We start from the raw sequence: 23,529 nt of genomic DNA on the forward strand, positions 1-23,529 counted from the left end.
TATTATACTTTACATGTGGCCGGATGGACTTGTGACGCTATTAAAAAAATCTATGATCCAAAATGTTATTCTTATTATTAAAAGAACTTGAAAAAACTAACGCTCCAGTATAAAATATAATTTGACTTTCCATTATAAAATTTGCCAATGCAGAATGGGTAACTCATCATATAAATTAGGATCAATAACAAAAAAAAATCACAAACCTTCCACGTTTTGTCAATTCTAACTAAACTTTTTCGTTAACCTAAAAATGCACAAACTATCGATTTGATAATAATTTTAGCACGATGTTAACTTTTCCATTAATTTAGAAATTACTGACGTATAGGTCGAATTGGACCCACCTTATTTTCTTTAATAATAAAATTATTTTTAAAAAAATATGTGAGATTAGCAATGGTCGACAATGAAGGCCTCGCTGCCGGCCACCGCCCCCGATTGGTGTTGCTTGTTTAATCCACATTTCCATTTAAATTAACGGAAAAGTCGATGTCGTACTAGAAATTTTATCAAATCAATAGTTTATGCATTTTTAAGTTAATAAAAAAAGTTCGTGTTAGATGGATAAAATGTTTAATTTTTTTTTCTTTTTGATCATTAACCCTGTATATTACACTTCACAAGCAAGCGGGGGACAAAAGAATTTAGAATCCTCTTCATATTTCTTCATGAGCCAACATTGGCGCTTCATCTTTCATTGTTAAACTGGTGTTCGGTGACAGGTCAATGATCTTATTTGAGCTCATGCCAAGAACTGGAATGGTTTCTAAAATCACAGATAAGATGTATAGTATAGGCTGATGCCTTGGAGTAACATATAAGTAAACTTCCCTGTAATTTTGTTTGTTCCATGAGCTCTCAAATGGAACCTTATCTGGGAGTACGAGACCTATGCTAAAGGCAAATTGACAGGATTCTAGGACTGACCCATGTTAATCCAACAAGAGTTCATCATGAACCCGTTCTGTTAATCAATATGATGTCTCCCTTGGCTCGCAAAACCAGCCAAGCCTTGTATTCAACATCAAAACAATGTCTCACTGAGCTCGTAATAGTCAGAAATCAAACCTCTTCCGACATTGCCCTCATCTATTCATATCTTCCCCATATCACAAGGGAATGAGAAGCTCCGAGAACATAGAATGCAGAATATTGAGAGAATATGCAAGCAAAAGATGATTGAGATTCCAAAGTTCAGGCTGTAAATTCTTTCTAAACCAGTAGAAACTTTGAAGGAACCACAAAACAATGGTTCCAATGTCGAGCCCAAAAAGAGAAACAAGAGAGACAAAGCAACCAGCATACTAGACACTGACTGGAATGCTTACCTTCCTGGGAGGATGAACCACATTCTTGTTCCCAGGGAAGGCATTACGAGAGATGTCCACTAGGGCCTTGAAGCTAAGTGGCTCATGCATGGACAATTCTGACAGAACTTTCCTGTTCAGCTGGATGTTCTCCTTCATCAACCCGTGCATGAAGTTACCGTAATTGACCTGAAAATCAGTACAAATGGCCGTAAGACTGAGATTATATGCAAAAGTTCATCCATTGCAAATGCCCGTGTTGTTTTGGAAAAAAATTAATATGTTGATGAGGTAAATAACCATTTTCAAGAAAACAATTGGTGCTCGAGCACAAGCCAACAGTTATCGTATAAAAACCACCTAAATATCCAACAAATAGTTCATGTTAAAGCTCCAGTATAACATCTGTGCTTAACCATGACATATACAAACATATATATATGAAATGCTAAGATGACTTGCATGGCTAGTTTGAAATCTCAAAGAACTAAAGTTTCTTGAATCCTTTACAACCGCTATTTCCTATCCTCCAATAGAACTTTGGCTTACACAGCAGACACGTGATGAAAGTTATTAATCGAAAATGTTTTTACTCCCATCAAAGTAGAAGATACTGCTTTTGCATTTTAGTTCTCATCTCAGCGATCATGAAAAACCTTCTATAGCAGTTGATGTTACTCATGAAAAACCTATTTCTTTTGACATACGAGTCAAACATGGCATGAAGAGAATGCTCAGAAAGCAGAAAAGCCAAGTCGGGACGAGCATAATGAACTACTTTCCATGCCTTACGGGCACTCACCAACCACACCACAATACTCATCTCTACCCTTGGGAGATAAAGGGATTAAGCTTACTCATCCCGACGAGAGTAAATAACAGGATATCGACAACGGTAATTATCCAAAGTTCCATTTAGCTCATATTCAGAATAAGAGCTTCACGCCAATAAACGAAACCAAATATATGAGACACAAGCAGGGCAAAAATCATTGAACATTTAGAACAAGCAGTCTTTCGATATATATGTAACAAAGAAAAGACGAACGGTACGTACTGAGTGGAGGCGAGTGCCGGCATTGATGCGCTGGATCCAGAGAGACCTCATATCACGCTTCTTGTTGCGGCGGTCTCTGTAGGAGTACTGCAGGGCCTTCTCGACCCTCTCCCTCGCGATTCTAATGCAGTTCTTCGCCCTGCCTCGGAAACCCTTGGCCAAGTTGAACACCTTTTTCTTGTTCATCTTCTTCCTCCTGTTTTCCTTCTCTTCTTCTGCGAACCAATCCTTTTACGCCTTGCAGAAGAACAACATTTAGCTTGCAATCAGGCAAGAAACCTCGCAAATCCATCAACCTTCTCCCCTAATTAGCCCAGAAATTAAGAATCTACAGAAATTAAGAATGTACAAACTACAAAACCCTGAAAATCAAAATTCTCACTTGTCACAGACTCACAGTTCAGCCAGGCAACAACGACAGAGCGGCCGCGGAGGCGTAACCAACAGGTCCCGTTTCCGTTCAGAGACCGTCGAGACTGTGAGAGAGGACTGGAGAGAGACAGAGAGAGAGAGAGAGATGCGGGGGAGGCAGTTAAAGCCTCAATGATGAGAGGAATTCAGCCCGGCCCAATAAACAGTGTATGGGCGGCCCAATGTCTAACCATATAGATGTTGTACGCAATAAATTTCATGAACTTCACCAGTTGTGCCATATCTGAATTGCAGACAAGGTTTTCAGAATCGCGATTCTACCTAGAATCGGTCGAGGGTGATAGAATCGTGAATCGTAGAATCGTATGTGAATCGTAAGATTCTACCTATAATTAAAAAAAGTATATATATATATATATGTATATATGTATATATGTATTATACTTTCATGAGAAAAAAAAATCAATCCTTGATTCCTTATATTTAAAAAAGGATCAAAAATCAACAAACCAACAAAAAATCATAAAAACACAAAATATCATTACAAATTATCGAAATTCAAAGTCCAAATCATAATTCAAACTCTCAAAATAAACAGTTAACAACATTAAGTTATAACATAGAATGCCCCTAATTATTTGTGTTTAATTCGAATTACCGTTATTCAATTTAATGGTCAAATTGAATTCTTGAATTTAACTCATTGAAACATGATTTAATTTAATTACTTACCGTTAGAAGTGTAGGCCATTAATTTGATTTAATTAATTCTTTTAGTAATAATAATGGTCATTAAAAATGAATGCATTCCTTGCTGTATAAAATGGACGAACGGAAGTGGTTGTTCTAATTAGCAAATATTCAGAGAGACCATTGATGTAATCATTCAATGCGGAATAATATTTTACTTTCCTCGTATTGCAAACCAAAGTTCAGAAACAAAAGAAAACTCCTGAACATAAGTTAGGCATTTCAACAAACACGTTGGGTGCTGTAAATGGAAGATCAAAAAATAGGAAAGTCGTATTGAAGCCGTATCTCAGCGCTGCTTCGCGTATTACGAAAGTCGTATTGCCCGAACGGGGCATGCTACAAGAGCGTAGGTGAGTGGTAAGCGTAGGAGGCGTGCCCGAACGGCAGCGGCAGCAGTGCGGTTTTTAGAGTAAAAATTGATCAAATAGGCAATTAAGCCAGCGATTTAAGCAGCACAGAGAACAGAGCAGAAAGGAGAAGAAGAGAGAGGAAGGGAGAAAGATATAGAATACCAGTAAATTGCAACGTTCGACTGATGTCACAAATGGGTGATGGAATTGGGATCTGCGGAGCAGCCGGAGCTTCAAGCTCGTCGGAGTTGGAAGTCGGAACAACCGAACAAGAGAACCCGGCACGAAGAATTTGAAGAAATTGTTGAAGCTTGGTGGAGAGTCGGAGGTCCGGTGGATTAGGGCATAGAAATGTCTGGACTGTCAGGACTCGGGAGAAAGTAGGAGCACTGGAGAAGAAAGGGAAAGGAGGGGAGAAGAGAGGGAAAAAAAAAAAGGTTGTCGGGCTCAAGGCCAATGGGCTGGGCTTCGGCCCACTCTGGCCTCGCCTTCGCCCAAGGGCCCGAATCAGGCCTGCCCTTCGCCCTAGTCTGGGCTGAATCCGGAATCGTAGAATCGACCCGATTCCGCGATTCCGCGATTCACGGCCCGATTCAGATGCGATTCTACAGTTTTCGATTCGGCCCATTGTATCGAAATTGCATGACCTCCCTTGAATCGTAGAATCGTACGATTTTACGATTCGAATCATGATTCTAAGAACCATGATTGCAGATGAACCAAATCCGTGATTTATCGTCGTGGTAGTGGTGCTCTACCATGTATTGTCATCTTCTCGCCATGAACTAACTTGCTTCGATTCTCGAACAGGACGATGACCCTCCAATATCATGTTCGGTGGAACAATGACGAAGTTCGTCTGCCTGTTGATGATAGCAAGCAAGAGTGTTCTCCGAGTGAAGGCGGTCCCGTGCATTTGGACCAAGCCCTCTCAGTCTCCTCCAGAGTCACCAGCAACAAAGACAGCCAAGCCGAGGTTGGTTTATCAAATGCCACTCATCCGTAAACCTGTTGGTCGACGCCATCGATAATTCTTCATGGATATACACATGTTGAGACGAATTACCAGCTCAAAATGAGCATTTTCTCTGGAATTTATATGACATGTATGTCGGGATTTTGGGTTCATTTCTTCTTCCAGGTACCCGCCCGAAAATCAGGTCGGTTTTAAGCGGGTATTGGCCCCAAGAGGGAGAAACACAGGGGGATCCAATATCATTCTTTTGGCCTGCCTCAGTACAAGTTCAGCCCAAGCAGGTATGTGCTCATTAACATTCAATTTGACATATTTTTTGCTTAGTGATTTACTCACTGATATTGGCTTTAGATGAAACCAATATGAATGACCTAATGTATCTTATGGAATGCCCACAGGAATGCAGGCATCTAACGACCCTTAACCACGTGATTTTCCCTTCTTCTTTTTTTTTTTTATAATTTACGAGTTATATCATGTGTTAGCAATAACGTGATATCACTGCTCCATAAAATACTTCACCAATTATGATTCATTTTATATCCTATATCAAACATACACACGTTAAATTAATATACTCTAAAGTAGTTACAGCTCGTTCCGTACATTGCTAAGTATAACCGACACAAACATCTATAGCAACCGAGTATTTAAGCCAAATTTTTACCTCCAAGAATAGCGACCAAACTTATAGATGGCAGCAACATCATTCTTAAGGTCAAGGTCTTATTCTCGTGACTAGCACAAGGGCAAGCGGTCCGCATTCAATGTGTGCCAAGAGTCTACACTCACCATGCATGATTTTCATTGCTAACCCCATTCTCACTCCTCCCTGTATATTGGAGTCGACTCATTTCAAGGCATTTCTATGCACATTGGTCTTGAATGAAATGCTTATCAGCTGTTTGATTTCATATTAGGATTAAAATCCTACTTTAACTTAATTTTATCTACAATAAAATAAAATAACTTATATAAAGTCAAAGGGTGAGTCTCATTTATACAACTCTTTTTTCACAACAAAACAAAATAACTCATACAAAGTTAAAGGTTGGGCTCCATTTATACCACACTTTTTTAAAATCAAAATCTAATTTTAAAATCCTACTTTGAAACCAAATGCAGCATTAACCTCTATACGAAGGATGTCACTGTATCTTCTACTGGGAATGGTTAAAATTGAGTGGATGAATAAATTTGATTGCTCCTACAATAATAATTTAAGGAAAATTGAAATTTGATGTCCATGCAAAAAGCTAAGATCCTGAACAGATCACTAACAAGAATATTCTCAAAATGTCACAACATGAAGTTTTGGCACCTAGCATTAAACAAAAACTCGGTTGTAAATTAACATTTATGGAAAAAGAAAACTCGGAAACGCTGATCCATGTTCTCAGAAGCTCAAAGGTGATGAATAATCTTTAGCTCAGATTCCGTTATAAAAATCGTCTACTCATAATCTTCATCGTCATCTGCTCCAGCAGCTGAGTTGATGGCATTGAGTCGCTCGATCAAACGAGCCTTCCTCTCCTCGTATGTTAGCTTCTTCAAGTTGTATATGTTGAAGGCGAGGGGTTAAATTGATTCAGTACCCATCCATAATTCTCGACAGCAGATGGGGCAAAAGGAAAGGAAAAGAAGAATCTATCCTCTGCAGAAACAAATCCAGAAGAGCACAAAGTCATCCGTGTGAACAGCAAAATGGGTAGTTTCTCAAAAAGAAAGGTCGATTATATTAAAAAAGAACCTTCTTGTCAAGGTTCTCATTGTGCTAAGCTCTAGCAGCCACCGACAAAACGGATCATTTCATCATTCTCTAGGACAATAGTCGTGCATGTAACTAAAATTATGGTGCCTAATATGGTAAAAAGACGATCATCGAGCCAGCAACAATGACAATGACGATAACTAAATGATAAGATGGAACGCACGAGCATATAAAATAATGAGCTATATTAGAGAGTAGAGAAAATAAGATATGGCTATGAATAACCACACAATATAATCAGACAGTATCCAACCAAAATAGCCATTCAGCCTTACCTCTTGTGCTCCTTAGGTTGTTTCTTCTCAGATTTCTTCAAGGACGGATCAGCATGAATGGCAGGATGAACTTTCTTGTACATAGCCTCAATGTTATCTGCCTCAAGTCCCCTCTTGATATATTCACTGAAGTGAGATTGATACTGTAATAAAAACTTAATTAGCCTTAATAAGTCACAAAATTGAACGATAATTCAAATAGCTATTCGGACAAATAGAATACTATCAAATTAACTTAATTTCATTAGTATAGGAACTTGGAAATTCAAACCGAAACAAAGGCGAAACCGAAAGATACGAGAGAGAGCCGAGTCCTGTGTTAGACACAAACCCCTTGAAACAGAATTGTCCCCTCCTGGGTGCTCGAGGTTACGTGGACAATCGTTTCCCAGGATAAAACGGCAACAAGCGAAGCAGCAGCACAAACAGCAACGCTTCAGCGAACTCGAAGAGAAGCGTGAACACTTTTGAGGTCGAATTCTCTTCTTGTTTTTCAATCGGCTACAGGAAGCAATGGAAGGCAGGAGGCTTTTTCTCTTGTTTCCTTTCCTTTTTGCCGTGTGCCCCTTTTATAGACTATGGGTTCCATCCGTTATATGACTCTTCCTATTCTCCATTTATGGGGAATAATTCACATATATTCAATATACATGTTAATGACATTTGATTATTCATGAATGCAATCCATTCATTTCTTGTAACCGTCAAGAAAATCAAGAGTCATTAGCTCGTGAGCAATTTCCTCATTCACCCATTAGCCATAATTTCCAACAATCCCCCACATGAATGGAAATTGTTTTGTTTCGACTCGTAAATAGTGTTCACCAGTTGAACCTGTATAGGATAGGTAGGTGTCACCACCCTTGAACCTTCCCTTGTGAAAATGCATGTACTTTACTAGCAGTCCAATAGACACGATGTCCTTGAATTGTTCTGCTGTTTTGTGTAAAGATATTACACACCTCACACAAGATTCAACTGACTTTCTTCAGTTCTCATAGTTGTGTCCTTTTTTGCCATGGAACACCGTTCTGGTTCTGCGAGAGTTTCTGAAGAATTAAGTCCATAAAAATTCTCCTCTAAAGCGGCCCCACTTTTCTCTCACATAGGTGATTTCACATATCATTAAAGCAATTTAGATTGCTAGCCTTATCCGTTTATCACTGTTTCATCAAGGAATGGTCCAGGGATTTTCTCCCTCACAGTGATTTAATTCGGTTCTATAACTTGGTTGTCCCATTGAACCTAGATCTTGGGATCTCCAGTCAGCTAGGTTGGGTGTCCGCTATAAAACCTTTCCTCTAATGGACTTTAGACCCATTCCCTTTGACAACTTCTCAAACTGTTTTTTACTTAACCCTTTGGTTAGCGGATCCGCTATATTATCCTTTGACCGCACGTAGTCAATAGAGATAATTCCAGTTGAGATCAGTTGTCTAATGGTGTTGTGTCTACGACGTATATGTCTAGACTTACCATTATACATATTACTTTGTGCCCTTCCAATTGCCGTTTGACTGTCACAGTGGATACAAATTGGTGGCACAGGTTTTTCCCATTGAGGAATGTCCTCTAGAAAATGGCGTAGCCATTCAGCTTCTTCTCCACATTTATCCAGAGCAATAAACTCAGATTCCATTGTGGACCTAGCGATAACAGTTTGTTTCGAGGACTTCCATGAAACTGCTGCACCTGCTAGTGTGAACACATATCCACTAGTGGATTTTGAATCCGTTATATCAGATATCCAATTCGTATCACTGTATCCCTCTAGGACAGCTGGATATCTGGTATAGTGCAGCCCGTAATCTCGAGTGTATCTAAGGTATTTGAGAACCCTGACAATTGCCTTCCAATGGTCTCCACTCGGATTACTCGTATATCTACTGAGTCTACTAACCGAGTATGCAATATCAGGCCTAGTACAACTCATCAGATACATCAGACTTCCAATGACCCGCGAGTATTCTAACTGAGAAATACTCTCTTTTCTATTCTTTGATAGATGAATATTATTGTCTATTGGAGTCTTTGAAATTCCAGAATCATTTTTGGTAAATTTTTCCAGAATTTTATCTATGTAGTGTGACTGACTCAAAATTAGTCCATCTGATGTTCTCATGATTTTAATTCCTAAAATCACATCAGCGAGTCCCATATCTTTCATATCAAATCTTGAATTCAACATATTCTTCGTAGATTTGATCATTCTGTCATCACTACCAACAATGAGTATGTCATCCACGTAGAGACATAAAATGACGTAACCATTTTCTGTTTCTTTAATGTATACACATTTATCACACTCATTGATTTTAAATCCTTTGGAAATCATTGCATTATCGAATTTTTCGTGCCACTGTTTTGGCGCTTGTTTTAACCCATACAATGATTTGACCAATTTACAGACTTTCCTTTCTTTTCCTGGAGCCACGAACCCCTCGGGTTGTTCCATATAGATTTCTTCATCTAAATCTCCATTTAGGAAAGCTGTTTTCACATCCATTTGATGAACTTCCAAATTACGCAATGCCGCAACTGCAAGTATCATCCTAATGGAATTTATTCTTGTCACAGGAGAATAAGTATCAAAATAGTCCAAGCCTTCCTTTTGCTTGTATCCCTTAATTACAAACCTGGCCTTGTACTTATCAATGGATCCATCTGCTTTCATTTTCCTTTTAAAGATCCATTTGGATCCTAAGGGTTTACAACTAGTGGGGAGATCCACTAATTCCCAAGTGTGATTTCGCAGAATCGAATCAATTTCACTTTTGATTGCCTCCTTCCAAAGAGGTCCCTCAGAGGAATTTACTGCTTCAGCATAGCTTTGTGGTTCATTTTCTAACAAATATGTCAGAAAATCATTCCCGAATGATTTTTCAATTCTAGCTCTTTTGCTGCGTCTAGGTTCAATCTCTTCATCCGAACCCTGCCTTTCATGATCTACGTCATGAAGTCCATCATTCATAGTGCACGAGGTTCGTTTCGATGAACTCGATACCTCATTCAATTTACATGGAAATACATCTTCAAAGAACGATGCATTCCTTGATTCCATTATCGTGTTCTTGTGTATATCGGGAATCTTAGATTCATGCACAAGAAATCGATAAGCACTACTGTTATGTGCATAGCCAATAAAGATGCAGTCCACCATCTTAGGACCGATCTTTACTTTCTTTGGTGCCGGAACGACTACTTTTGCCAAACACCCCCACACTCGCAAGTGGTCGTAGGATGATCTCCTACCTCTGAATAATTCATAAGGTGTCTTTTCCCTTTTCTTTCGAGGCACCTTATTTAATAGGTAATTGCTTGACAATATTGCTTCACCCCACATATTTTGAGGTAATCCTGAACTTAATATCATCGCATTCATCATGTCTTTCAATGTGCGATTTTTGCGTTCAGCAACACCATTCGATTGAGGTGAATAGGGTGCAGTCACTTCGTGTATAATTTCTTATTGTGCACAGAATTCCCCGAAAGGCGTTACATATTCGCCTCCTCTGTCACTCCTCAATCTCTTGATTTTCTTGTTGAGTTGATTCTCAACTTCATTTTTATAGAGAACAAATTTCTCTATGGCCTCATCTTTGCTTTTAACAAATATACATAACAGTATTTTGTACTATCATCGATAAAGGTAATAAAATAATTATTACCACCTCTTGTTGTTGCGAACTTTAAATCGCATACATCACTATGAATTAGATCTAGTGGCTCGGTGTTCCTTTCAATCGTTTGAAAGGGTGATCTTGTCAATTTTGCCTCAACACAAATTTCACATTTGTACCGTGAATCAATTTGGAATGTAGGTATGTGATTCAAGTTAATTAATCTACGCAAAGTATTATAATTAACATGACCTAGTCTTCCATGCCACAAATCAGGAGACTCAATCAAATACGCAGAAGAACCAGAATTCTTATTGATTATGGTCATTACATTGAGCTTAAAAAGCCCGTCACATACATATCCCTTTCCCACGTACATTCCAGACTTGGACAGAATAACTTTGTCCGACTCAAAAACCATCCTGAACCCATGTTTGTTCAGCAATGACCCGGAGACTAAATTCTTCCGAATCTCAGGTACGTACAATACATTGTTCAGAGTCAACTCCTTTCCTGAAGTCATCTTTAAGACTACCTTTCCTTGACCTTCAACAGCAGAATGGGCAGAGTTTCCCATATAGATCCTTTCCCCAGTGACCGGTTCGAGCATAGAGAACAGGTCTCTATTGGAGCACACATGTCTGGTGGCACCGGTATCAAGCCACCATTCCTTTGGGTTGGACCCAATGAGGTTCACCTCTGAAACCACAGCAGATAGGTTGATGTCTGCCACATCTCGAGCCATTTCATTGACCACGTTTGCTTCATGATCCTTTTTCCTTTTTGGGAGCCTGCAGTCAGCAGATCTGTGACCTTTCTTGTCACAGTTGAAGCATTTCCCCTGAAACTTGGGCTTGAAGACTCCTCCATTCGTACCCAGCTTCTTCTTGCCTTTTTTGTTCTTAGAGCTTTGCCCTTGCTCCATGACATTTACCTTAGCAGCAGGGAGGATGAGATCCTTTCCGGAGTTTTTATTGTCTTCTTCAATTCGAAGCTTGACAACAAGATCTTCCATTGTCATCTCCTTTCGCTTATGCTTCAGATAATTCTTGAAATCCTTCCAACCAGAAGGCAGTTTCTCAATGACAACAGCCACTTGGAAGGATTCACTTAGAGCCATTCCCTCAGCCTGAATCTCATGTAAGAGCACTTGCAATTCCTGCACTTGACTCATTACAGTCCTTGAATCCACCATTTTAAAATCGAGGAATCGTCCGACGAGAAATTTCTTCGCACCGGCATCCTCTGATTTATATTTACGGTCCAAGGATTCCCATAGTTCCTTTGCCGTCTTAAACCCTGATAGACACTATACAGGGAATCATGAAGACTATTCATGATATAATTCCGGCAGAGATAGTCGGAGTGCTTCCAAGCGTCAACCGCACTGAGAGCCTGCACATCTGACTCCCCCACAGATAGGGTTGGAGCATTTTCAGTCAAAAATCTTGCAAGGTTCAGAGTTGTGAGGTAGAATAACATCTTTTGCTGCCACCTCTTGAAGTTCAACCCATTGAACTTCTCGGGCTTCTCGACATGGTTCACAGGGACCATCGAGGGAGCAACCACGTTTTGGCTAACCAAATGGTTAGGCAAGATAGGAGCAGGGCCGGAGCCAGTAGTCTGGCTTCCGTTGGTCGTATCTCCATCGTTCCCCGACGCCATTCGAATCGTTCAAATAACAAATTCTGTTTCAAGATTGTAATAAAAACTTAATTAGCCTTAATAAGTCACAAAATTGAACGATAATTCAAATAGCTATTCGGACAAATAGAATACTATCAAATTAACTTAATTTCATTAGTATAGGAACTTGGAAATTCAAACCGAAACAAAGGCGAAACCGAAAGATACGAGAGAGAGCCGAGTCCTGTGTTAGACACAAACCCCTTGAAACAGAATTGTCCCCTCCTGGGTGCTCGAGGTTACGTGGACAATCGTTTCCCAGGATAAAACGGCAACAAGCGAAGCAGCAGCACAAACAGCAACGCTTCAGCGAACTCGAAGAGAAGCGTGAACACTTTTGAGGTCGAATTCTCTTCTTGTTTTTCAATCGGCTACAGGAAGCAATGGAAGGCAGGAGGCTTTTTCTCTTGTTTCCTTTCCTTTTTGCCGTGTGCCCCTTTTATAGACTATGGGTTCCATCCGTTATATGACTCTTCCTATTCTCCATTTATGGGGAATAATTCACATATATTCAATATACATGTTAATGACATTTGATTATTCATGAATGCAATCCATTCATTTCTTGTAACCGTCAAGAAAATCAAGAGTCATTAGCTCGTGAGCAATTTCCTCATTCACCCATTAGCCATAATTTCCAACAGATACTTCTCGGGCCCATCTTCCGTCAAGGTCTACAGATCAAATAGAGGCACACGCCAATAGATTTAATATGGCAAGGAATTCCAAGCAATACATAATATCCTGCTACGGCACATAAATAAAGCGAGGGAATCGCAGACAAAGAAGATGGCTCGCGCTCATGTATGCAGCAACGTGCCCACCATAGATATACTTGCGGTGAACATCAACATCAAGTTGTTTGCTCTCCTTTGAGAACCCAGCAAACCTCTTGTCACTGTGGGGAATATCCAGACCACCATCCAATGCTCCCTGATAGATGAGAAAAGCCAGTTCAGCGCTTTCTGTATATGATATTTAAACATCCTTCCAAAAATCATTTGTTGAGAAACCAAGCATAGCATAGCATCATAAAATGGGCATGAGAAAGGGAACAGATTCACGAAGTTCACAATACCTTGAGTGCGCCAAAGACACGGTTGCCAGTTGTGGTTCTAATAAGCCCAACATCAAGAAGGGCTCGGAATGGCCATCTTTCCCCTGCAGGTTCAACTGAGTAATCCTCCCCAGTTGCCTAACAAGCACAACTAGATAAATTATAGGGAAAAGTGTAAAACCTCCCATTGTGGGTTGAGCTTAAGACAAATTGGACCATATGATTTTTTAGGGACAAATAATACATGTGGTTCACTTCGTGAGATATAATAGAACTCACCGTTAATTTTTCATCACTTTTAATCCTCAAAATTTTCTTTTTGTCATTCTTACCCTCAAACTTTCAACTTTTTTTTGCAATTTGATCCTAAAATTTGGATAAAAAGGGGAAGGGACTTGGGCCGCCGGTCGACGACCCCACTACTAAGGTTGCCGACACCCACAGAAGATGCCAAAAACCTCGAGGGTGGGATCGGGGTCTCCGATTGGTGGCCCTAACCTCCGAATCGATCGGAATCTCGAGTTCGATATCCCGATTGATTCGGGGGTCGTCGGCATCCTCTGTGGGTGCATGCGACCTCGGTGGTGGGGTCGAGGTCGCCGATCGATTGCCTCGGCGCCTCCCCCCCTCCCTTTTTTTCCCAGAATTTTATGATCAAATTGAAAAAAAAATTGAAAGTTTGAGGATAATAATGGCAAAAAGAAATGTTTGAGGACTAAAAGTGACGAAAAAAATTAACGGTGAGTCCATTATGTCTCACGAAGTGAATCACAAGGTATTATTTGTCCCTTAAAAAATCATAGGGTCCAATTTGTCGGCCCCTTCCCCCTTTTTTTCCAGAATTTTATGATCAAATTGAAAAAAAATTGAAAGTTTGAGGATAATAATGGCAAAAAGAAATGTTTGAAGTCTATTATGTCTCACGAAGTTAATCACAAGGTATTATTTGTCCCTTAAAAAATCACAGGTTCAATTTGTCTTAAACTCAAATCACAAAGGAGATTTTTGTACTTTTCCCTAAATTATATAGAGAACGCAAAAGTCAATTTCAAAAATATGGGAGTATTCAGCGGGTGTACCTCCACATTGCCTTCAAATTCGGCATCCATCTCAATCATCTACAGAACACGGTGAGCCAAGAGAAGGCCAGTGCAGTATGCTGGACCATAACAAGATTTCCTTTAAAAGCATGTGGCAGTAATTCACATGAATGTGAATAGAAAGAAGAGATTAGAGAAGTAGCATTACCGGCAGCATAGTTAGTGAGACCAACCTCAAGCCCATATTGAGGCAGCTCATGGGAGTATGCAGCTGCAAGGACGACGTCACCAGCAATGGTGGCCGATATTATTTGCGCAACAATATCCTTGTTGGTCTAGGAAGAGGTTAAGGTGTAACAATAACTTTTATCCATAGACCTTATCAAATCAAATTGCCGATAATTTCTCTCATCAAAATAAATACCAGCTGCTTATAATCACACCAGAGAGCACTAAATCAACAAGCATGCATTTTTCCTCTCATAAGTCTATGTATGGGTGCTAAACAAATGCAAAAGAAGTACATGGGCAGGAGCCGATCCACCGATTTATTCAGAAAAACAGATAATGAGAGGCACTGGACTATATTTAATCACGGATCTCAGAAATCATTGCAACTATCTATGGGCATGCAAAAATAATGGAGATGAGATTACTTGTATCAGTCCTTCCTAGTATCAGATCATTTCATTTTTTTTAGATATGTGCCATAATATTTAGAAGCCCAACAGGTCATGATTAATCCAGTTTGGAGCATTTCATTTTTGTAACCATGGATCTTAGTCGAAAAGCCAAGTGAAAAAATGGGTCCACATGTAACTTCCGAAATTGCATCAGATTGTAAAGGAAAAGAAGATATTTTTCGGTTAGTGGAAAAGAAGATATTAGATAGTGAATGGTGTCCAAAAATCAAAGGTCATGCCTCGTGTTCGAACTAATGGCGATGACTGAATCATATCATCAATTACGTATATATTTTTCTAGGGAAAAATATTGCGGCTCTATATATCAACTAGTGCAAGAGCCCTGCTTCACTGGGGTAATACCTACTCTTTATCGTTATCTTATATGGTTGTAAATCATGTGACTTTTATTTTACCATACGCTGAGTTTAGTAAAGGATGTAAATATATATAATAAAAATTCTAAATTATTCTTTTCCATGAAAATTTAATTTAATTATTATATTTTATGTGACAATCATTTCATTAGAAACATATACTAAATGTAAGTAACTAACAATTGAAGAAAGTCAAATATTTAAGATAGTCTTGGCTTAATGCTATCAAATTATAATATATATATATATATATATATATATATATGTTACAGAGTCGAAGATTTTTTTTCTTTTTTAAATCATTGAACCAATTTTTAGAGGAAATTTTAGAATGAACGTATCAATAATAAGGTGGTGAGGATTAAATTGGTGTGGATTGAATAAATAATCAATTATTAAGAGTATATAATTGTTCAAGGTAGGAGAACAATTATGAATATTTTCTAAAACATTTTGGAATAAGAAAATAAAAAATAGTACTTTTAATATTACATGGTTCTCTCATTAAAAAAACTTGAGACCAATTTTACTCTATCATAGTAATTTTGCCGTAAATAAATGATGAACAAAATTGTATATAGAGTCATTTATTGATGTAGATATATAAAATTCAAGTCTACGTTATATAGAAAAAAAGTTATATTAATACTTAAATTAAAAACTATGCTGAAAAGAAAAGAATATAAAATTATTTTTTTAATAAGAGAACATACATTTACCCACTTTAATATAACTCTATATACCTCTATTATGAAAATTGTCTAAGGTTCACTAATTTATCAATTGATAATATTCAGTTTGATAATTTTATAATGAGAGCATGTGTGAAAATGTAAATTCAAAGAGAGAAGGCGATAACAAAAAGTATGAAGAGGGAAGAAAATTGAGTCTAACATAAAAGGAAAAAAAAGGAAAAATTCAAAAAAAATAAAATACAAAAAAAGAAAAATAACAATAAAAATGAGAAAAGTTGAATGGGGAGTTTCAAACATAGAACAATGAACACAATTAGCCATGTCTCTACCGCTACAACTCCAACAAACTTATATTCTTCTCTCACTTTCTTTTCTTTTTAATTACTTTTGGAGTCTAAAAACAAAATGCAAGAATATGAAGAGTCCATTTTTGAGAGGCTCATAAACCTCTGAAATGGTTGATTTGGTAAAATATTGTTACAAGAATCAAGACCTCCTATTGCACAATATTGGGGACTCAAAATTAAATAAATTAGTCATATAATCCGCGCGTTGCGCAGACTTTTTGTGGTTTTTATTTTATGTTGATATTATTGTATTTTCGAATTTCATAACAACAAAAAATTGAAATAAATAATCTATTCGAAAATATCTAATATATAAATACATTGTGAAAATTCAATGAAAATTTGAAAAAAAAATAAGTATATACTAATATATGGGAATGTGTATAATCGATCGTTCAGAAACTGAGATTACGAATGGAAACTCTCATCAATTGAATGTAGAGCTCTCGTGAATTCTGTAAGAGGAGTCTAAATTACATAATAAATAGATTGTCACAAGCTTACCACTTCATTTTAGTGCGGGAAGGATGGAATCTCCTCCCCCTTGATCAACAGTTTCAGATACTAATCAGACGGTTCTTTATGAGAAGACAGATTATATGATTGTAACAAGCATCGAAACATAATAAAAAGTTCAGCTAAAAGCGTAAACAGGACATATTACCAGAAATACATTTAAGGCTTTGTCTACATTCAAAGAATTGATCGATGAGAACAAGAAAATAAAAGGACCAAGCACACGCTTGTTTGCAACATTACAAATACATTAATGTCATAAAAGCATTTTCATAATATACAGGTGAATTTGATTATAGTCGGACAACAGGTACAGATTCAGGAATTTAGTCTAAGGGGGCGAAATTCAAGGAAAATATTTTAGACCTATAATCATATTTACATATAAGGTTAATTGCACCAGTGATCTAAAATGTTTCATGAATATTCAGGTTGGTTCAAAATATTTTTTTGGTAACTTGTTAATACTAAAAGTTTCAAAATCGTTTCAATATAGTGCATTCCGTCAATTGCCCCTAACGCCGTTAACATTTTGCTGACGTGGCGCATTCTATGTGTCACTTTTATTACGTGGAACCAATCATAGTGCGCTACGTCATTTAAGAAGATATAAAATCTGAAAAAATCCAATAAAAATAATAAATTAATAAAAAAATACAAAAAAAGTAAAAATTTAGAAAAAATACAAAATAAAAACTTTTAGAACTTTTAAAAATAATTTTAAACTTTTAATTTAATTTTAAATAATTTTTATTATTTTAAATTTTAAATAATTTTTATTATTTTAAATTTTAAATAATTTTAAATTAAAATTAAAATTATAAATTTAAAATGATTTTAATTATAAATTTAAAATAATTTTAATCTAAAATTTAAAATTATTTTTAAAAACTTTTAAAAATAATTTATTATTTTTTTTCTATATTTTTAGTATTTTTATGTAGTTTTTTATTATTTTTTGTATTTTTATTAAATTTTTTCAGATTTTATGTCTTCTTAAATGACGTGGCGCACTATGATTGGTTACATGTAACAAAAGTGACACATAGGATGCCCCACGTCAGCAAAATGTTAACGGCGTCAGGGTGCAATTGACAGAATGCACTACATTGAAACGGTTTTGAAACTTTTTATATCAATAAGTTATCAAAAAAATTTTAGACCAACCTGAAACATTCATGAAACTTTTTAGACTACCAGTGAAATTAACCCTTACATATATATTTATCTACTCATTAATATTACAATGTCATGTCAATTGCATTTATTCGGACAAAACTTGTAAAGTAATTAGCTATTTTAAATAGGATTTACTCTTATTATAACATATTTAAGATCAATAATAGTTTATGTCAAAACATATTTATTTATATGTATCTACATATCTAATTCAAAATACAGATACCTAAAGTCACGTACATAAATAGATTGTAAACTTTTCTATCCTTAATTAATTACATTTATTCCGACAAGACTGGTAAAATAATTAGCTATTTTAAATAGGATTTATTCTTATTATAACATACTTAAAATCGATAATATTCTATGCAGATACACATTTACATACGAGGACACGAGTTTAGAATTTAGGCAATGAGTCAAAATTTAAAGAAATAACAGACAGGGTAAAATTATGAAGCCAAGTACGAGTAAGATATTATAAAGAGAAGGTAGAAAAAAAAGAAAAAAAAAAGAAAAAAGAAAGATCAACTGAACATAACATCTAAATGCTTTACAATTTTTCCCAAATTCGATGGGGGCGACCACCCATCCGCGCCCCCCTTATCCGTCCTTGTCTGACAACATCTGGTTTGTTCATCACCTCGGTGATGGGCCTGTCATGGAGCTAAAGTCGGTGGAAGAGATCTCAAGTGAAATGGAAACCCGGGTGCAGATCTCCTCCCTTGGTCCTGAACTTCTTTCCCGCCCACTTGACAGTTCCACTTCTAAACAATGCTTTAGCTCCAACAACACATCGCTCATCTTCGGTCTCTCTATGGACCTTGATGCTGTACAAGCAATTGCTATATCTAGAGCTTTACCGATGGAGCTATTGTCGAAATCCCCATGAAGCCTCTGATCAATAAGTCCTTTTATATCGCTTTGTTCTAGGAAAGGGCTCACGTACTCAAGTATGTGGATGTGTTCTTCGCCCTTAATGATTGCAGACTGTCCCGTGATCAGCTCCAAGAGAACCACTCCAAAACTGTATACGTCACTCTTCTCGTTCAACTTTTGCGTAATGTAGTACCTGTGCATTAAGCCAGAAAACAGTTTATTGACATATGCTCACAAATAACTTCAACATGTTTGGTTGTGTGAAAAATAAGGAGAAAAGAAGTAGGCATGGGTAATGGTTTCATTTGAAGTGCTACTAGATGTTTGAAATGACATTTGATGTGGATACATACTCTGGATCGAGATACCCGGTGGTGCCCATGACTGCTGTCATTACTTGGCTGTGGCCATCACTGGGCACGACTTTAGAGAGACCGAAATCAGCTATTTTGGCGTCCATGTTCTCACTTAAAAGGATATTTGCTGTTTTCACATCTCTATGTATTATTGGGGGTTTGCACCCGTGGTGTAAATATTCAAGCCCTGCACGACAAATACTCGTAATTCAGTGAGAATAATAAGGGGAAATTAGTAGAGTATCATACAAATTCTCCTTGCCTTGACTAAACTGGACTACCTTGTGCAGCATCTATTGCAATTCGGAGTCTCAGTTCCCAAGTCAGCACACTCGAACTTCTATCTGGGAAACATAGCACTTCATTTATTTTACGCACCCCATTTCACTCAACATGTTTTGCAAAACATTGATCAGTAACATGGAGAGTCAGATTACTACAAGATCTGTGTGTCGTGATTTACTGCTTTAGATTGTGATTACCTGATAGAAAATTCTTCAGATTTCCATTGGCCAGGTATTCGTATATAAGTGCCATATTCATGAGGTCATCGCAATAGCCAATGAAGGAGGCCAAATTCCTGTGATGAACTGTCAATAGAAGTTCTGCCTGCAAAGCAGATCGATGAGTCCATTAAACCATCATCAGCAAACTGCATTTATTTTTCCCGTGCTCCTATGTAAATGTTGTCTTTCGCAGTTTCTTTGTTGTTCCAACATTGTTCTGTTATAGATGATCTAGTTTCACTATTAGTATGGGGAAATACGAACCTCAGCTTCAAATTCTCTGGGACCTTGTGATGACGAGGGAGAGAGCATCTTGACTGCAACTTTCGTTCCATCTCTCATCTGTCCAAGGTAGACGTTCCCGAATCCTCCCTTCCCGATTACCGTCTGGAAGTTGTTCGTGATGGTCACCACTTCAGCATAAGTGAAATGCCTCTTCTTGGATGCTATGTATCTCCTTTCTTTGTCTGAAGGATTATTTTCTGTCAAAATTTAGAACAGAAACATCAAGACTAGGAACGAAATGAGTAAATGCTTTCCACGTATGGCGTTCAGGACACTGATACCTAATTTTCTTTTTCTTCTCAAATTTAATAGGATTAGCAGAGCAACAATTAATATCAGCGCTATCGACAGTGGTACAATTATCGGGATAAGAATTTTTTTCTTCCGTTTGCAAGAATCGGAGCCGCAGAGGTTCTGATTGTCCACACTGAGAAGAACGCAAAACAAACCAATAAGAACGTGATAGAATCATGAGTGAAGAAAAATATCGAATGACACTAGCGATGTAGACTCGGAAAAAAATTAACATTTCGCCATTTAAAATGGGAAACCTCAGTGTGAGTGATCCGTCATTCGATCTTTTTATGAGATCTTCAGGGACAGTTCCTGAAAATTGGTTGCCCTTCAAGTTCCTGGGGACAAAAAATAAAGAAAAAGTTTCAGGATCTTTCAGAACTTATGACACGTCGATTGCCTGTATATATGGCCCTTAAGTACTTACAGAAAATTCAGAAATTTCAGCTTGTTCAAAATCTGTGGCACCGGTCCGCTTAAGCTGTTGTTCGACAAGTCCCTAGAGCGAATGAAAGTATACCTCGTGAGAGTTGAAAAAGGGATTAAAACATTCTTTAAATGAGAAATTTCGAATGGACTTACAAGGATTCCAATGATGAGAGCTGTGCAAAAGCAGAAGTTATTGTCCCGCTCAATCCACTTGAGCTCAGGTTCCTGACAGACGGTAAAGAAGTAAATTCTTTCGAATCCTCAACTTAGGTAATAGGGTGAAGAACCGGAAAAAGAGATGCTAAATAATATGGAAATTACTCACAGGGATACTATTCGAGGAGGTACCGAGAAGGAGTAGTTGCAAGTCAGACCTTCCCAGGAGTAATTTTGGGGACCGCATGGATCAGCCCCCCAGTTCTTGTTTATCCGGTATGTCGATTTGACACTATAAATAGCATCGACTGTATGTAGCATCATTAAGCAAAAGAGCTCATGATATATCATTCATTCATGCGTATGTATGTGAAGATGATACTTTATGATGCTTGATGTGCATTAGCAGTGGAGATTCTGATTAGCATATGCTTACATGGATTTTGCTCGCTCAACATAGTACACGACTACTTGTAGAATATTCAAGTCATCAGACACTTGTTTTTGTAATACAATTAGATCAGCAAACTGCTAGAGAGAAGAATGCATACCATCTGCACTGTTCGTCAAAAATTCTTCCACCATCATTGCTCTGTATATCTCGACTGCATTGAGGATCGGTGGAAGGGTAGAATCATCTGTTTTATCAATGGAAATTCGATGATTTTTCCCCACAAGTGCTTTTGGGTTAGCTAATGTGGTCGCATAAAGGTATCGGGGAGTGAAAGGTCCAAAAAGTTGCGAACCATTCCAAGAGACATTGAACTTCCTTGACTGGTTCTTCTGAAGTGCCTCAACTTCCGCAAAGTACAGGAAAATGAAAAATTGATCATTTTCATCACTGGAGGTCCACTGTAACTCCAAGGACCCGGTACCATTTTTTGGTCTAGCAGCTGAGTGTATTACTTGAAAGGGCGCTTTATAACCATTTTCATTCGTGTTGATCGCCATAGAAGTGTTGACTTGATCCCACGAAGGGGTCATGTAGGAAGGCCATATCCGATCATAAATATCATCTTGATATCGACTGCTACTGTTACTGGACCCAATGTTCAGCCTCTCAAATAGGACCAATGAAGAAAACTCTCTATTCTCAGTGATATAGATCGACCTGTTTAGCGGCCTGAGCTCCAAGCCCGATATGAATGGGACTCCATTGCCCGTGTTTACGAGACAAACATAGACGACATTGGACGTTGCAAATCTGACTATCTCTGTGGTGACAACATCGGAGGAGTTCTTGAACTTAATCGTCGCCCAGAGACTAGCATCTAGGTACAGATTGAACTGAGGAGGATTGTTGAGCCCATCGTAATCCCCGTAAAGAAAGGAGGCTCTGATCAAATTTAAGCTTGCATTACCATCTGCAGGCCTCAGGGAGTAACAGTTCTTGTCCCCATGAGGGAAGCTCCGGAGATCTGAGAGCGTCTGTGGGAGATTAGGATTGTTCGGGTATGCGTACTTGGAAGAGATGTTTCGGTTTATTCCAGAGTCGATGTGATCTCCATCTGTGGAGTAACTGATGCCCGTATCAATGTCCACATAGCGGAAATTCACAGGACCACCACAATCGATGCTTATGAAACCTGAAAAGATCAAGTCCAAAAGAGAATACAACAATCAAAGTTATACGGCGTCATAAATGTTTTGTGCATTAAGATCAGTAGGATTTGGTAGTTTCCCTATAGTTCTTCTCAAATTTGCATCCCCTATATCCCGGCTCCTATCACGACATCAATCGTCAGGTTATTCGACTAATTGATATTTCGAAGACAGTCTGCCATGGCAATTTTAATTCCATTAGGTTTGCGCATTTGGCTTTCCTGGAAATTATTTCCTAAGCTTCCCGGTATCTGGTCTGATGAAAATTCAATCCAATGGAAAAAGAACATAAGCATAGTCCAATCAACAACGTAGAGTGGCTTCAAGGAAGAAAACTGTTTTCTCAGGGGAAAGCATCGAAGCAAGGCCGACTCGTATGGCAGAATAAACACCGACCTGTTTGGAGCTGCCCATGAACTGAGACCGTGGCAGCAATCCACAGCAAAAGCAGGAGCTCAATCGAGCCAAACAACGTCTTGTTCTTCCCCGCCATCATCATCTTCCTCAACTATCCGCATAACTGCAGCCTGGTCGCATTCTCATGGCATTTTTTTTGAAGTTGATCAATTCATCCCTTACGATAGTCATTGTTTCAACACCTATGGGTCTCACCTAATTCTTCATCGGCTGTCCTGAGCAGACATTAAGGAAACATCTTTTTGACCAAACCAACATAAACATACAAGACAGGAAAAGGCTAAACCCAAATTGTTTAATGTGTATAGTACGTAGAAAATTATAATTGGGCAATTCACAATTTGCTGCTGGTGTTTTTTTTCGCCGAATAAAAGGCCGGGAGGAGGAGACCAATGTAGCAACCCCTCTGGAGACTAGACCCCACCAAAGCGCACAGTGGACCAGAACAGCTCTCATAAGGTAGAGGACAAGGGTCTACTAATGCAAGCGCTTTCGTATTTAAGTCGAGTTTCGACCCCTGAACCTCCCCTTTAAAAGACGA

The 23,529-nt window shown here is 38.1% G+C and overlaps 2 protein-coding genes and 1 pseudogene across 3 annotated transcripts; all 3 read right to left on the reverse strand.

The window, feature by feature from the left end:
• Nucleotides 1-1,161: 1,161 nt before the first annotated feature.
• On the reverse strand, nt 1,162-4,258 carry LOC116197157 (50S ribosomal protein L20-like). Its single transcript, XM_031527207.1, has 3 exons — nt 4,005-4,258; nt 2,368-2,604; nt 1,162-1,499 (listed from the first exon to the last, which is right to left on the reverse strand). Exons 2-3 carry the CDS (start codon nt 2,551-2,553, stop codon nt 1,308-1,310), a joined length of 378 nt encoding a protein of 125 aa, XP_031383067.1. The 5' UTR covers nt 2,554-2,604; nt 4,005-4,258; the 3' UTR covers nt 1,162-1,307.
• Nucleotides 4,259-6,201: 1,943 nt separating this feature from the next.
• On the reverse strand, nt 6,202-18,061 carry LOC116193660 (annotated as a pseudogene).
• Nucleotides 18,062-18,489: 428 nt separating this feature from the next.
• LOC116193544 (probable LRR receptor-like serine/threonine-protein kinase At4g29180) lies at nt 18,490-23,234 on the reverse strand. Of its 2 annotated transcripts, XM_031522290.1 has the most exons (13): nt 22,968-23,234; nt 21,716-22,555; nt 21,521-21,607; nt 21,139-21,277; nt 20,967-21,038; nt 20,812-20,883; nt 20,642-20,722; nt 20,372-20,517; nt 20,070-20,287; nt 19,782-19,908; nt 19,581-19,643; nt 19,297-19,486; nt 18,490-19,136 (listed from the first exon to the last, which is right to left on the reverse strand). In XM_031522290.1, the coding sequence occupies exons 1-13, from the start codon at nt 23,068-23,070 to the stop codon at nt 18,704-18,706; spliced, it is 2,571 nt and encodes an 856-aa protein (XP_031378150.1). In that variant the 5' UTR covers nt 23,071-23,234; the 3' UTR covers nt 18,490-18,703. The 2 variants fall into 2 exon arrangements, with proteins under 2 accessions (XP_031378150.1, XP_031378149.1); XM_031522289.1 differs by having other exon boundaries at nt 21,521-22,555.
• Between the last annotated feature and the right edge of the window lie 295 nt (nt 23,235-23,529).

The sequence above is a fragment of the Punica granatum genome, chromosome 2 (assembly GCF_007655135.1).
Source record: "Punica granatum isolate Tunisia-2019 chromosome 2, ASM765513v2, whole genome shotgun sequence".
Taxonomy (NCBI): Eukaryota; Viridiplantae; Streptophyta; class Magnoliopsida; order Myrtales; family Lythraceae; genus Punica; species Punica granatum.

Excerpts from the sequence above, each read along its gene's own strand:
- LOC116197157 (XM_031527207.1), bottom strand. The coding sequence starts at position 2,553 with ATGAACAAGAAAAAGGTGTTCAACTTGGCCAAGGGTTTCCGAGGCAGG. Across the intron at positions 1,500-2,367 it reads CCGGCACTCGCCTCCACTCA|GTCAATTACGGTAACTTCAT; the intron begins GTACGTACCGTT and ends ACTGATTTTCAG.
- LOC116193544 (XM_031522289.1), bottom strand. The coding sequence starts at position 23,070 with ATGATGATGGCGGGGAAGAACAAGACGTTGTTTGGCTCGATTGAGCTC. Across the intron at positions 21,278-21,520 it reads TTTGACGAACAGTGCAGATG|TCGATGCTATTTATAGTGTC; the intron begins GTATGCATTCTT and ends TGCTACATACAG. Across the intron at positions 20,518-20,641 it reads GACGGATCACTCACACTGAG|TGTGGACAATCAGAACCTCT; the intron begins GTTTCCCATTTT and ends CGTTCTTCTCAG.